At 50.3% G+C, this 13,669-nt stretch overlaps 2 protein-coding genes across 2 annotated transcripts in view; one reads left to right on the top strand and one right to left on the bottom strand.

Annotated features, from left to right (window-relative positions):
- Positions 1–13,669, top strand: part of PLCD1 (phospholipase C delta 1) — a 22,905-nt gene that overhangs the window by 6,053 nt on the left and 3,183 nt on the right. Inside the window, exons 2-6 of the mRNA XM_024756360.1 lie at positions 2,709–2,873; positions 6,263–6,491; positions 12,746–12,875; positions 12,977–13,214; positions 13,525–13,541. Of these exons, the coding sequence (XP_024612128.1) occupies positions 2,709–2,873; positions 6,263–6,491; positions 12,746–12,875; positions 12,977–13,214; positions 13,525–13,541 (779 nt within the window). The remainder of the gene's footprint in view (positions 1–2,708; positions 2,874–6,262; positions 6,492–12,745; positions 12,876–12,976; positions 13,215–13,524; positions 13,542–13,669) is intronic.
- LOC112407103 (protein enabled homolog) lies at positions 3,982–6,732 on the bottom strand. Its single transcript, XM_024756276.1, has 2 exons — positions 6,647–6,732; positions 3,982–5,302 (listed from the first exon to the last, which is right to left on the bottom strand). Exon 2 carries the CDS (start codon positions 4,944–4,946, stop codon positions 3,987–3,989), a length of 960 nt encoding a protein of 319 aa, XP_024612044.1. The 5' UTR covers positions 4,947–5,302; positions 6,647–6,732; the 3' UTR covers positions 3,982–3,986.

Genomic DNA, 13,669 nt, shown 5'->3' with positions numbered 1-13,669 from the left:
GCCCCGAGGGCTGCGGAGGCTGGGAAGACAGCTGGGACAGGACTCAGACTGTATGTTCCTGATCTCGGGGACTGGACCTGTATAGTTCTGTGAGTGTGTGACCCACGGTGGGGCTGTGTTTGCGGGCATGGCATGTGGAGTGAGTACTGGGGGTGGGGATTGGTTACCCTGCACCTTGCCACCCCCAAACCATCCTGTTTACAAACCTAGTGGTGATTTTGTCACTTGTATGGTAGTGGGGGCCACTGTGCAGCAATGATGATATGCAATGCTGTGTAACCAAGTGGCACCAGTGTGACAGTGTGCGATCCAGGGTGATGCTGCGTACCATGTGTGACTGTGGGTGATCCAGGTGACTGAGTGATTCTGTCTTCTCTGTTATGGTGTGTGTGTTCTGTGGGTTTTCTGCTGTTACTCTTTGTGGCAGCATGCCCCTGAGAGGTGGCTGTATAAGGTAATGTTTTCTAGCATTGGCCCTGTGGGCAAGCTTCTGAGTCCCGACTCTACTATGTAACTTCCTTGAGCCTCAGTTTCATCATCTGTAAAATGGGAACAATGATAGTGCCTTCCTCACAGGGTTGTTCGAGGGATTAAATACATGTGCTAAGAACAGGATCTTATTCAAACATGAACTATTATTATGGTGACTGCTATTATTATGACGACGATGATGTTCTGGCACTGTACGTGGTGTGGCTGTGTGTGACTCCATAATAATATGTGTCACCGTGTGTGGCCCATTGTCTCTTCCCGGTTGTGTATGGCAGTGCGTGATGAGTACGGTGGTGTGGTGTGTGTGGCTGTGTATGTGTGTGGCTATATCTGTGTAGCTGTGTATTGCTGTGAGTCCCAGACTCAGTTTGTTTCCATTAGGCCTCACCCTAGGTACATGGGCAGGGCTCCTGGCACCGCCCCCACCGCCAGCCTCCTATTAGCACTGTAGCCCCTCTGCACTCCCCATAGGTGCCACTAGCCTGGGCAGGTTGGTGAGGCTGCAAGGTCAAGCCAGGGGCCCCTGAGCTCAGAGGCCCCTCAGCACCACCCTCCCACAGGAGGAGAAGGTGCTTCAGCTGAGTGAGTGGGGCTGAGTGAAGGGCCCATAGACCTTCTGGGTGCTAAGGGAGCAAGGGAGGGGGGGCGGGCAGCCCAGAGGCCTCAGAAACAAAAGGGCCTCAAATGAGGCTCAGAGATGGAGGTGTTTGCTTAGGTCGCCCAGCGGCCTGGAGGGCCACTAATATCAAGACCCGCCTTGGGACCGAGGTCTGTGTTCCGGAAGCCATGTCGGCAACCAGGGGACTTATCTCTGCCTGACCGCAGACAGGGCCGCAGTCTGGCTCCAGGACAGGATGAACATGTCATCTGCTCACAGCCTTTTCCAGAACCGGAGGGTGGGGCTCACCTTCCGCCCCTGTGCGCCGCCCCTCCCCCCATCTGTGCCATGTGCAGTGGCTTGTGGTAATGCCCTAGCCGGGGAGGGGCGGTACAGCCAGAAGCCAGAGGGTAAGGAGATGACCCCCCGCCAGCTGACCTCAGCCTCGGAAAGGACAGTGGAATCCCCCAGCTGAGCTGAGGCTGAGGCTGCTCCCTCCTCCGGCGGCTGGGAACTACCCTTCCCAGCCCCTCTCTGGAGCCCCACAGACACAGCCACCAGTGGAGGACATCCTACAGGAGCCCCCTCCTCCCTCAGAGGGCCTCCCCTGGGGCTGGAGGGAAACTGCTGACACTAAGGCAGGGGATGGAGAGAGCTGGGACCAAGGTGGGGGAAGGTCACATCCGACTGTCACCTCTGAGGAGGTCTTGAGACACCTCCCTACCCAGTGTTGTTGGGGGAACAGAGGCACAGAGAGGGAAGGTTTCCTGAAGCCATGGGTGTGGGGGGGCTGTTAGCACGTGGCTGTGTCTCCACTGGAAGCAGGAGATTGGGGAGGGTAAGGGGGTGGGTGGCTGAGGCCCGGGGAAGTGGTCCAGAAGATTCTGTAGGTCCTGAGTGTGTGTGGAGCAGGCTGGCTGGGGCATAGGGAGTGGGGTCATGGATAAACTGGGAGAGCCCATCAGGGGCTGGGGATCTGGGTTCAGAAAGGAAAAGCCTATAGGCCTAGGCACGGGCCCCTCAGACTGGACTCACACGGTCCCTGATGCCACCACTCTGCTGGAGCAGAAGGGTAAAGATTGCTGAAAAGCCACAGAGTTTTTGTTTTGGGGCCAGAAGTGAGGTGAGGTAGTCCATCGGCTCTGAATAGAGCTGGCTGCTGGACTCCATGTGGCCAGGGTGATAGGCTAGGGTGGTCTTTTGGTCCCAGCTTCCTTCAGATCACTCTGACCCCTAGGAGAAGCCCACTAAGTCTTTCAGAGCCAGGCCATTTCCTAGGGGTCTGGTCACCCAGGAACCAGGTGTTCTTGAATTAGCTGCCCTCTCTCTGTCCATTCAGCTGTGGGTGGCAGGTCATAGTGTATAAAGTGTGGCCTTGAGTGGGTGGGTGTCCAAAGGTTTACGTGGCCTCAGCTGGCAACACAGATGCCTTCCTGGAGAAGGCAGGGCTCCAGAATCAGGTTGGAACAAGGGTGACGGAGGGAGAAGTGAACAGAGAGCTGAGGATGAGACTGGTGAAAAATGGGCTGAGAGGGTCCAGTGGTGGGCATGGCCAGCATGGGGCCTGGGGCAGCAGGGACCCTAGAGGAGGTAGCATCTTACCAGCTCTGCTCCCTAGGTCTACAGGATGACAAGGACCTACAGGCACTGCTGAAGGGCAGCCAACTCTTGAAGGTGAAGTCCAACTCATGGCGGAGAGAACGCTTCTACAAGCTGCAGGAGGACTGCAAGACCATCTGGCAGGAGTCCCGCAAGGTCATGCGGACCCCAGAGTCCCAGCTGTGTGAGTGCCCTGGGCTGCAGGGGGAGGGGCAGGGTGCTGCACCTGCGCTTGGTTGGGGAAACTGACACTGGTCAGGGTGGGGTGGGGCTGGAGGTCAGTTGTGGACCAGGACCAAAGGTAGGAAAACTGAGGCCTGGCCTGGTGGGGCAGAGGTTGGTCATGCAAACAGGACCAGATATGGGGAAACAGCCTGGCCAGGGTTGGGGAGAGGAGCCAGTTAAATCACTGATAGGGAAACTGAGGCCTAGCCTGGGCTAGAGAGGGCAGTCATGGACCAAGGACCACAGATGGAGATGCTCAAGCCTTTTGGGGGTGGGACTCCATAGCCATGACCACAGATGGGGAAAGCCAAGCTCCCAAGTAGGGAGGGAGCTAGACAGTGTTGCCTGAATTCCCAGGTAACCACCCCGACATTTGTGGGAAGGAAGGAAGGAGGGAGGACTAGGGCCCAGGTGTGGTGAGGCCCAAAGTCCAGGGGTAGATAAGGCCCTTCCAGGTAGCAGTGGCCAGGATGTGAGGTGGGGCTGCGGGAGGCAGCTCCTCCCTGGGCTGGGACCAGAAAGAGAGCCTGGGGTGGAGCAGGGCTGGGACTTGCACAGAGAGGCCTTGGCTGGGCAGCTCCCTTGGGGTTGTGGACCCGAGGGCTTTCTGGAAGCTTTAGAAAAGGTCCAAGAAGCCAAAGCTCAGGTCTGCAGATGGAGAGTGCCTCCTGCAAGGTCTTAGGAAGAAAGTTCTGCCAACTGCTGCTGCCCTTTTACACAGAATGCCCTAAAAATTTTGTAAAATGAGAGGTTCCCTCTACACCTTTACTTGGTGGGAAAATTCTAGACCAAAGCTATCCAAAAGAACTTTCTATGATAATGGGAATGTCCTGTATCTGTGCTGTCCAATATGTCAGCTACTAGCCGCCTGTGGCCATTGAGCACTTGAACTGTGGCTAGTGTGACTGAGGAAATGAATTCTTTTTTTTTTTGGCTGTGCCACTGCACGGCAAGTGAAATCTTAGTTCCCTGACCAGGGATTGAGCCTGAGCCCCCTGCTTTGGAAGTGTGGAGTCTTAACCACTGGACCACCAGGGAAATCCCACAAATTCTTAATTTTACAGAACTTTAACTAATTTACATCTAAACAACCACATGTGGCTGGGGGTACAGAAGGATCACTGCGGCTGGATTTCTCACACAGTCCAAGTCCCTGGAAATCCCTCACCCATTCACCTGCCCTCGGCTGTAGAGATGGGGCAGGCAGGATCAGCCCACTGGCAGGTCTCTGGGGAGTGAGACCAGACACAGGTGACAGGGCCCAGGTGGGAAGGGGGCAGGAGAAAAGGGAGGGGCAGCCCACTGAGGGTGTCTCAGGAAGGGTCTGCCAGGCCCCAGGACACTGGACAGAAACCTGAGAAGGTGTTGCCTGTGGCAGGTCAGAGGGGAGGCAGGACAGGAGCAGGGTCGGATGCGGAGACCGGCTGGGTCCTGGGGGCAGTGGGCCATGGGAGGTCTGAGCAGGGCAGGGCAGGGTGGGAGGGGATGGAGCCTGAAGCGCTCTCAGGAAACTACCCTGCGTGCCTGTTGGCCACGTAACACAGGAGTGACCTGGCCCTTGCCTCTGTCTGTGGCTCCAGCCAGGTTCCTTCACAGGCCTCTGCCCTGATATGGGGTTTCCTGTTAGATGCTGGTGGATGGCAGCACCGTGGGAATGGGGCATCATACTGTCTGAGCCCTGGGGACTCCTGGGAGCCCACCCCCCAGCCAGTACACGTGCATGGTTCCCAGTGTGAGCCAAGCACTTGGCGGGGGTGGGCAGGGGGCAGACTGAGGAGTGGGAGATGTGGGCCTTTCCAGACCTGGGCTGGTGAGCTGGGAACCTCATACGGGCACAGCTGGGAGCACAAGGGCAGGAGGAACCTCCCGGGCAGGAGACCCAGTGTGAGCAAAGGTGCAGGGGCAAGAACAAGGAAGGGCCGTGAGTGAGGGGCCTGCACCCTGACAGGAGGGGCCACAGGGGCGACAGGTTGGGGGTTGGGCACCAGGTGTGCTCTGGTGAGGAGCATGGCTGGAAGAGGGCTTTTTCCATGTCAGAGACCCAGAGACAGGTCTGGGCTGAGCATGCCCATCGGGCTGCTTCCCTCCTCTAAGTGAGCAGTGAGACTGCCCTCCACTGTGCTCCTCCCCCCCGGGGAAACTGAGGCCAGGAGATGGGGGAGGGGAGCAGTCCCCAGTTCTCTTTGCCTCTGCTTCCTGGTCCGGAAGTTGCCCCCATCCCGAAGCCACTAGCCTCCCTCAGCTCTGGTTCCCATAGGCAGATAAGGATTATCATCAGCAGGGAAGGCGTCTGGATTCTCTCTCCGGTGCCGGTGCGGGAGCTGGCCTCCGCTGCCCAGGCTTCCTGTTTCCACTCCCAGCCTGGGGCAGCTACAGCTGGTGTGGGACCTAGAGAGACACGGGAGGTTGTGAGCAGAGCGATTCAGCAGGGATATCCCCTGCATCCCACATGGCCCAGGGTTCGCGTGTCTCACACCTCAGAGCCTGCTTCCCGGACAGGCACATGCCACACATCTGGGGCCTGCAGGTGGCCAGGAGGCCACCACCGGGAAGAACAGGCAGGCCCTCAGCCAGAGCTGGTCTAGACCCAGGAAAGATGGACGTGGATGGCTCAGGATGGGGATGGGGATGGGGCAGGGGCAGGGGCAGAGCCTGGCTCCTGATGCGGGGAGGCCCAGCATGAGCCCCTCCCAGCCAGGCCAGGGCGGGCACCTTGGGGTTTCAGGCAGATGAGCAGGGCCTTGCTGCTCCCTAAAGCTTGGAAGGTTGGGCTGTGACAGGACAGCCCCCGTCCCTGGTTCCCAAGGGCAGAATGATGTCATCTCAGACCCCCAGGGGCACCCTCTAGTCTACCTCTTGGGATCCTGGAGCACCCTTCCTGCCAAGGGGCTCCCTGAGATCAGGACACACAGATACATGCAGGGCAAGGTCCTGGCCGCTCCCCTGACACAAGCACTTCCCCCTCTGTCCGGAGAGGGGCCTGGAGGCTCCCATGGCTGAGAGGGAGGCGAAGGGCCCAAAGTCAAGCACAACAGGAGAGTGTGTGGCCTCCTCTCCGTCACAGGCCCCAAGCTCCAGAATGGTCTCTCTCTATCTCTGTCTGAGAGCCCTGCCCTGCCCCACTCTTCTCCCAGGGGCCCTGCTTCCTCCCAGCACAGAAACAGGAGGCCTGGGACCCTAGGTGCCCTTCCCGCCCTAAAGTCAATCTCTCTCTGCCTGGGCGTTTCCACTCTGCACGCTATAGCTGTGTCTCGTTCCTTCTCCACCTCAGCCTCTTTTTGTCCCCCGCTCTGCCCATCTTCCTGCCCCTCACGGCTCTCTCTGCCCACCTCCACCCCCTTCTTGCAGTCTCCATCGAGGATATTCAGGAGGTGCGGATGGGGCACCGCTCAGAGGGCCTGGAGAAGTTTGCCCGCGACGTGCCTGAGGACCGCTGCTTCTCCATCGTCTTCAAGGACCAGCGCAATACTCTAGACCTCATCGCCCCATCGCCCACTGAAGCCCAGCACTGGGTGCAGGGCCTGCGCAAGATTGTCCATCACTCGGGCTCCATGGACCAGCAGCAGAAGCTGCGGCAGTATCCTTTTGGTGGCAGTGGGTCCAGGCCCAGCGGGTGGTTACTGGCTATGGTCGTCCCCAGGACAACCTGGGTATGGAAGACACGCAGCTTGGGCCATCATACCAAAATACCATAGACTGAGTGGCTTAAACAACAGAAATTAATTTTCTCACGGTTCTGGAGGCTGGAAGTCCAAGGTCAGGGTGCCAGAGGGTCGGGTTCTGGTGGGAGCTCTCTTCCTGGCTTGTAGATGGCTGCCTTCTTTCTCACTGTCTTCACATGGCAGAGAGAGAGAGAGAGCACAAGATCTCTGGTGTCTCTTCTTTTTTTCTTTTCTTTTTTTAAAGATAAATTTATTTATTTGTTTGTTTATTTTTGGCTGCATTGAGTCTTCGTTGCTGCCCGTGGGCTTTCTCTAGTTGTGGGGAGTGGGGGCTACTCTTTGTTGCAGTCCGCGGGCTTCTCATCGTGGTGGCTTATCTTATTGCAGAGCACAGGCTCTAGGCGCACAGGCTTCAGTAGTTGTGGCAGGCGGGCTTCAGTAGTTGTGGCACACGGGCTCAGTAGTTGTGGCTTGTGGGCTCTAGAGCGCAGGCTCAGTAGTTGTGGCGCACAGGCTTAGTTGCTCCGTGGCATGTGGGTTCTTCCCAGACCAGGGCTCGAACCCGTGTCCCCTGCACTGGCAGGCGGACTCTGAACCACTGTACCACCAGGGAAGTCCCTCTGGTGTCTCTTCTTTTATGGGCACTAATCCCATCATGAGGCCCCCACTCATGACCTCATCTAAGTCTCTCAAGGCCCCATCTCCAAATACATCCCATTGAGGGTTAGGGCTTCAACATATGAATTTGGGGGAACACAAAGGAAGCAGGGAGGGTACTTGGAGCCCTCTTTGGTCTACTCTGACCCAAGGGCCAGACAACAGTGCAGCCCCCTGAAGTCCCTCATCCCCCCTAGGTAACCAGCATGGAGTGGGGAGGCTGAGGGGAGCTGCCTGCTTCAGTGGGAGACCTAGTCTCAGATATTTTAATGTTTCCTAGAGTTAACGGCATTTTTTTCCTCTGGGAGTTTGGGAGGCCATGATACACTCCCACTTGCCCCCATATCCTGTGCCACTCTTTGGGGAATCATCACGTTCCCCCAGTCCTGGTGTGCAGGCCAGCCTGCGGGCTTGAAACAAATTCACTTCAAAGTCCAGGGGCACAGCAACACAGTAGTCTACGGTTCAAAGTGATCAGCCTTCTGGTATGTAGGATTAGGGTGGAACCAGCACCGGCTCCTTTTTTTTTTTTTTTTTAAATGACAGCTTTATTGAGATATAGTTCACATACCATATAATTCAGCCACTTAAAGTGTACAAGTCCATCTTTTTAGTGTATTCAGAGTTATGCAACCATCACCCCCAAAAGACATCCCATGCCCTTTAGCAGTCTCCATTTCCCCACAACCCCCAAGCCCTAGACAACCACTAATCTACTTTCCGTCTCTATATATGTGTCTTTTCTGGACCTATTATATAAATGGAATCACACAGTCTCTTGTGACTGGCTTCTTTCACTTAGCATAATGTTTTTAACGTTCATTCATGTCTTAGCCTGTGTTTGTACTTCATGCCTTCTGTTTGCCTAATAGTATTCCACTGTGTGGCCATTGCACATTTTACTTATCCAATCAGCAGTTGATGGACATTTGGGTTTCTGCTTCTCTGAATAATGCTGCTGTGAACATTTGTGTATAAGTTTTTGTGTGGACATATGTTCTCATTTCTCGAGTATATACCTAGAATTTCTGAGTCTTGTGGTGACTATATATTTAACCTTTTGAGGAAATGCCAAACTATTTTCCAAAGAGGAAATTTACATTCCCACCAGCAGTGTCTGAGAGTTCTGATTTTTCACATCTTCACTAACCCTTGCTATTATCTGCCTTTTTTTTTTATTATTATAGCCATCCTTGTGGGTTTGAAGTGGCATTTCACTGTGGTTTTGATTTGCATTTCCTTGATAGCTAACGGTGTTGAGCATCTTTACATGTGGTTATTGGCCATTTGCATATCTCTTTGGAGAAACAGCTATTCAGTAGATCCTTTGCCCAGTTGTTGTTGTAAAGTTCTTTTCTTATGGATCTATTTATTTTAATTTTAAATTGTGGTAATATACACATAACATGAAATTTACTACCTTAACCATTTTTAAGTGTACAGTTGTGTTAAGTACATTCACATTGTTGTGCAACCATTTCCAGAACTCTTTTCATCTTGTAAAACTGAAACTCTGTACCCATTAAACAGTAACTCCCCATTCCACCCTCCCCCAGGCCCTGGCAACCACTGTCGTACTTTCTGTCCCTATGAACTTGATTACTCTTAAGTTCCTCATATAAGTGGACTCATACAGTATTTGTCATTTTGCCACTAGCTTATTTCACTTAGCATAATGTCCTCAAGTTTCATCCATGTTGTCACATGTTAGAACTCCCATCCTTTTAAATGCTGAACAATATTCCATTGTATGTATATACCACACTTTGTTTATTCATTTGTCCATTAATGGACACTTAGGTTGCTTCCACTTTTTGTCCATCATGAATAATGCTGCTATGAACAGGGGTGTACAAGTATCTTTCTGAGGTTCTGTTGTCAATTCTTTGGGGTATATACCAAGAAGTCAGATTGTTAGATCATATGGTAATTCTATTTTCAATTTTTTTGAGGACCCACTATACTGTTTCCTATAGCATCTGTACCACTTTACATCCCCACCAACAGTGCACAAGGGTTCCAGTTTCTCCACGTCCTTACCAACACTTGTTATTTCTTTTTTAAATAGGTGGTTTTTAAATACTGTGGTTTTGATTTGCATTTCCCTAATGATTAATGATATTGACCATTTTTTAATGGTCAATTTTTGTGTATCTCCTCTGGAGAAATGTTTATTCAGATCTCTGGTCCATTTTTTTTTTTTTTTTGGCGGTACACGGGCCTCTCACTGTTGTGGCCTCTCCCGTTGTGGAGCACAGGCTCCAGGCACGCAGCGTCAGCGGCCATGGCTCATGGGCCCAGCCGCTCCACAGCATGTGGGATCTTCCCGGACCAGGGCACGAACCCGTGTCCCCTGCATCGGCAGGCAGACTCTCAACCACTGCGCCACCAGGGAAGCCCTCTGGTCCATTTTTTAATTGAGTTGTCTTTTTATTATTGAGTTGTAAGAGGTTTTTTTTTAATATTCTAAATATTTTAAAAATATTCTAATATTTAAAAAATATTCTTAGCAGATATACGCTCTGCAAATAATTTCTCCCATTCTGTGGGTTCTTTTCTTTTTTTGGTGGTATTCTCTGAAGCACAGAAGTTTTTAGTTTCAGTGAAGTCTAATTCATTTACTTTTTGCTTTTGTTGCTTGTTTTTTTTGATGTCACATCTAACGTAAAGTCACAAACATTTACTCATATATTTTCTTCTTATAGTTTTAGCTCTTGCATTTAGGTCTTTGATCCATTTTGAGTTAGTTTCTGTGTATGGTGTGGTGAGGGATCCAACTTAATTTTTTTTCCATGTAGAAATACAGCTGTTCCAGCACCATTTGTTGAAAAGACTATTCTTTCTTCATTGAATCGTCTTTACACCATCTTCAAAAAATCAACTGGCCATAAATATGAGGGTTTACTTCACGACTCTCAATTCTCTTCCATTTACCTAAATGTCTCTTCTCGCACCGGAATCACAACGTTTTAGCTACTGTAACTTTGTACGAAGTTTTGAAATCGTGAAGTGTGAGTCTTCCAAATTTGTTCTTTTGTTTTCAAGATTGTTTTGACTGTTCTGGGTCCCTTGAATTTCCATATGAATTTGAGGATTGGGTTGTCAATTTCTGCAAAGTAGCCAGCATGACTGTGATAGGTATTGTGTTGAATCTGTAGATCAGTTTGGAGAGTATTTCTCATTAAACAATATCAAGTCTTCTTTCTGATCAGCAAATATGGGGTATCTTTCCATTTATTTAGATCTTTAATTTCTTTCAACAGTGTTTTGTGGCTTTCAGAGTATAAGTTATGTATTAAAAGAATTTGTATTTTTATTCATTTTGATGCTACTGTATGGAATTATTTTATTACATTTTCTGATTATTCATTGCCAATGTATATCCAACTCCTTTGGGGGACACATTTTGAACCCTGTTAGCTCCCTTTACTGTGTACTTTTCAGCATTTCAAAGACTTTTAAGTGTCTTTTCTCAAGGCTATGTCTGCCTGATTTTGAGCTTTCTTTTTTAAATTTTAATTGTTATTTATTTTATTTTTGGCCATGCCTCGAGGTACGTGGGATTTTAGTTCTAACCAGGGATTGAACCTGTGCTCCCTGCAGTGGAAGTGCAGAGTCTTAACCACTGGACCACCAGGGAAGTCCCTGAGCTTTCTTAAAAGCCCAATTCTGTGGCACTTTTGCGATAGTCACTCCTTTTGCACAGGCATGCACTTGGACAATCTCATGGCCTCTGCAGGCTTCTGCTGCCCAGACCTTGAGATCATAAAGCCATCCCAGCCTGCTGAAGAGCAGTTGGCACTGGGACCTCATGCCTGGGTGTACCACTCTGAACTTGATTTTTTAACCTGGAATTCTACTATAATTTTTTTTATGTAAATACACATATTTACATAAAACATACATATATATAAATAAAGGTTTAAAAATATGGGTAGGTTAGAATAAAATTTTAAAGGCCCAGAAAACCCACCTCCTCCAGAAACTGCTATTTGAGTTCTCCCTTTAATCTTTTCTGGCTGCATTTCATTTTGCCTAATGATGCGTTTGCTAAAAATAGTGGAGATTATAACATTTGTATCCATTTTCTGTGTAACATTATATCATAATTATTTCCCTGTGTTAGTATAGTCTCCATAAACAGCTTTATTAATGACTGTGTACTATTCCACTGAATGGATGGACTATAAATTAGTGATCCATTCTTTTAGTGTCAAACATTTCATTTCCTTCACCACTGTAAATAACATTGCAAAGAACTATGTTCATAAAACCTTTCAGTATTTAGGAGTATTTCCTTACCAATGGATTCCTAGAAGTGGAATTACTGAGTCAACTGATGTAACAGGTTAAAGCTTTAGCTATCCCTCTATCACTTTCCTAAGGGTTGTACTGATTTACTTTTTGCCCACGTGATGGATTTGAGTGTCCATTTCACCTCACCCTTACCTGCACTAGGTAATATACTTTTAAGTTGCTAAATTTTAGTTTAAGAAATTGCATCTCATTTCCAAATTGTTAATAACTTTGACTACTAGTAATGTTTGCAAAAGGTCAGTTTATATCCCTTTCTCATTTAGTTATTAGGGTCATCATACTGTTTTCTTTTTAATTAATTCTTCAAAGGCTTTGCTGCAAATGCTTCCCCCAGTCTGTCAGATAGATGACTTTAGTTTTTCTTTATTTAATCCTCAGAATTTTAAAAAGTTTATACGGCATGATTTATGTTGTTGTTTCTTTTGTGATTTCTTCTGAAGCCTGCTATCATGTTTTCATTGTGCTCATGAGCTCCCATGGTCTTGTTCTATAGTTAGCTCTCTGTTTTCTGTGGACTGTAGTGTGCAGCTCCTCCTTCTCTAGTTCTCAAGGTCAATTCTGATGGGAGAGATAGAGGGAATGGCGAAGTGGAGGCCTAAGTGCCCCAATCATGACACCATGATCCAGGCTTTGTTTTTGCATGTGATGTCCCCACCTTCTGATCAGTGGCTTGAAATTTGCTGTTTCCTACTAAATAAGCCTCAAGTGCTTTCGTCAGAAAGCACTATATACTATATAGTGTATAGTATAATTATAGGCTATACAGATATATACTATATCTATAATTGGGTAACAATTATATACTGAAAAGGACATACCTTGAAATGTTAACAGTAGTTACCCCTGGGTGATAGGATTATGGGGACTTTGTTTATTTACTTTTCTGCATTTTCTAAATTGTCTGTAATGAACCCTTTTAGAGTGAGAAAAGAAATGTTTTTCAAATTTTGAAAGGGTTCAAAGCCAGAAAACAGGAAAAAGACTCCTTCACTGGATGTCACATTTCCTCCAAAGAGGCCACCAGGTCTTCCCTCTGAAATGAGGATATGCCAAAAGTCAGGCCTGCGGGGAGCTGTGTCTACAGGGGACCTCAGTCCACCTGGGCCCAGGAGTTGACCCTGAGCTTGAATCATGGCTGTGGCTGGGACCTCGGGGGTCCCAGGGCTCCTGGACTCTTTCCTTACTTCTTGCCCAGCTGGATTCATTCCTGCTTGCGAAAAGCTGACAAAAACAAGGACAACAAGATGAACTTCAAGGAGCTGCAGAACTTCCTGAAGGAGCTCAACATCCAGGTGGATGACAGCTATGCCCGAAAGATCTTCAGGGTGAGGCAGGATGTGAGGGCTGGGTCTGCCTGGCAGTGTGTCCTTGACTGCAGCCCGAGACCTGCTCTGAACCCTGCCCACCTGATGTCCTGGCTCTGCAGGAATGTGACCACTCTCAGACAAACTCCCTGGAGGATGAGGAGATTGAGACCTTCTACAAGATATTGACCCAGAGGAAGGAGATCGACCTCACCTTTAAGGAGGCTGCGGGCTCGGGGGAGACCCTGTCGGTGGATCAGTTAGTGGTCTTCTTGCAGCACCAGCAGCGGGAGGAGGCGGCGGGGCCTGCACTGGCCCTCTCCCTCATTGAGCGCTACGAGCCCAGCGAGATGGGTGAGGGCCTATGACCTGTAGTCCCAGGGCCACACAGGGTGGGGAGACCCCTGGGGAGACGGCAGCCCAAGAGTAGGGAGCTGGAGGGAAGGGGGCGCCTCAGCCAGCCAGGCCCAGAGCCCCTGGTCAGTATTTCTCTGCCCCAGGAAAGCAGATAGGAGGCAGGCACACTCTCTTGGTTCCTCCTTCAGGGGATTTGAGGACCCCTCCCCCAGGAAATGGAGAGAGAGGAGGCTGGAAAAGCAGGCACTTTTCCTACCTCCCTCTTTGTGCCCATGCTGGCCACAAAGCTTTAAGACGTCAGATGTGGGCCCAGTCCTGGAGAAGGAGGAGGTGAGGCCCTGCCTTCAGGGGGGCCTCACAGCATGGGGGACAGAGGAGGAGACAGGGCCCCACCCTGGGACAGTCACGGTCTGGTCAAAAGACTCGAGCTTAGCCGCTTCCAAGAGGTACCGAGGACC

This window comes from Neophocaena asiaeorientalis, unplaced genomic scaffold, assembly GCF_003031525.2.
Source record: "Neophocaena asiaeorientalis asiaeorientalis breed wild unplaced genomic scaffold, Neophocaena_asiaeorientalis_V1.1 scaffold265, whole genome shotgun sequence".
NCBI classification, from domain to species: Eukaryota; Metazoa; Chordata; class Mammalia; order Artiodactyla; family Phocoenidae; genus Neophocaena; species Neophocaena asiaeorientalis.
Note: the sequence above shows the minus strand (reverse complement) of the source record. Positions and strands in the feature narration are given on the sequence as shown.

Bases quoted from the DNA above. Each gene is read 5' to 3' on its own strand.
- LOC112407103 (XM_024756276.1), bottom strand. From the start codon at position 4,946: ATGGAAAAAGCCCTCTTCCAGCCATGCTCCTCACCAGAGCACACCTGG.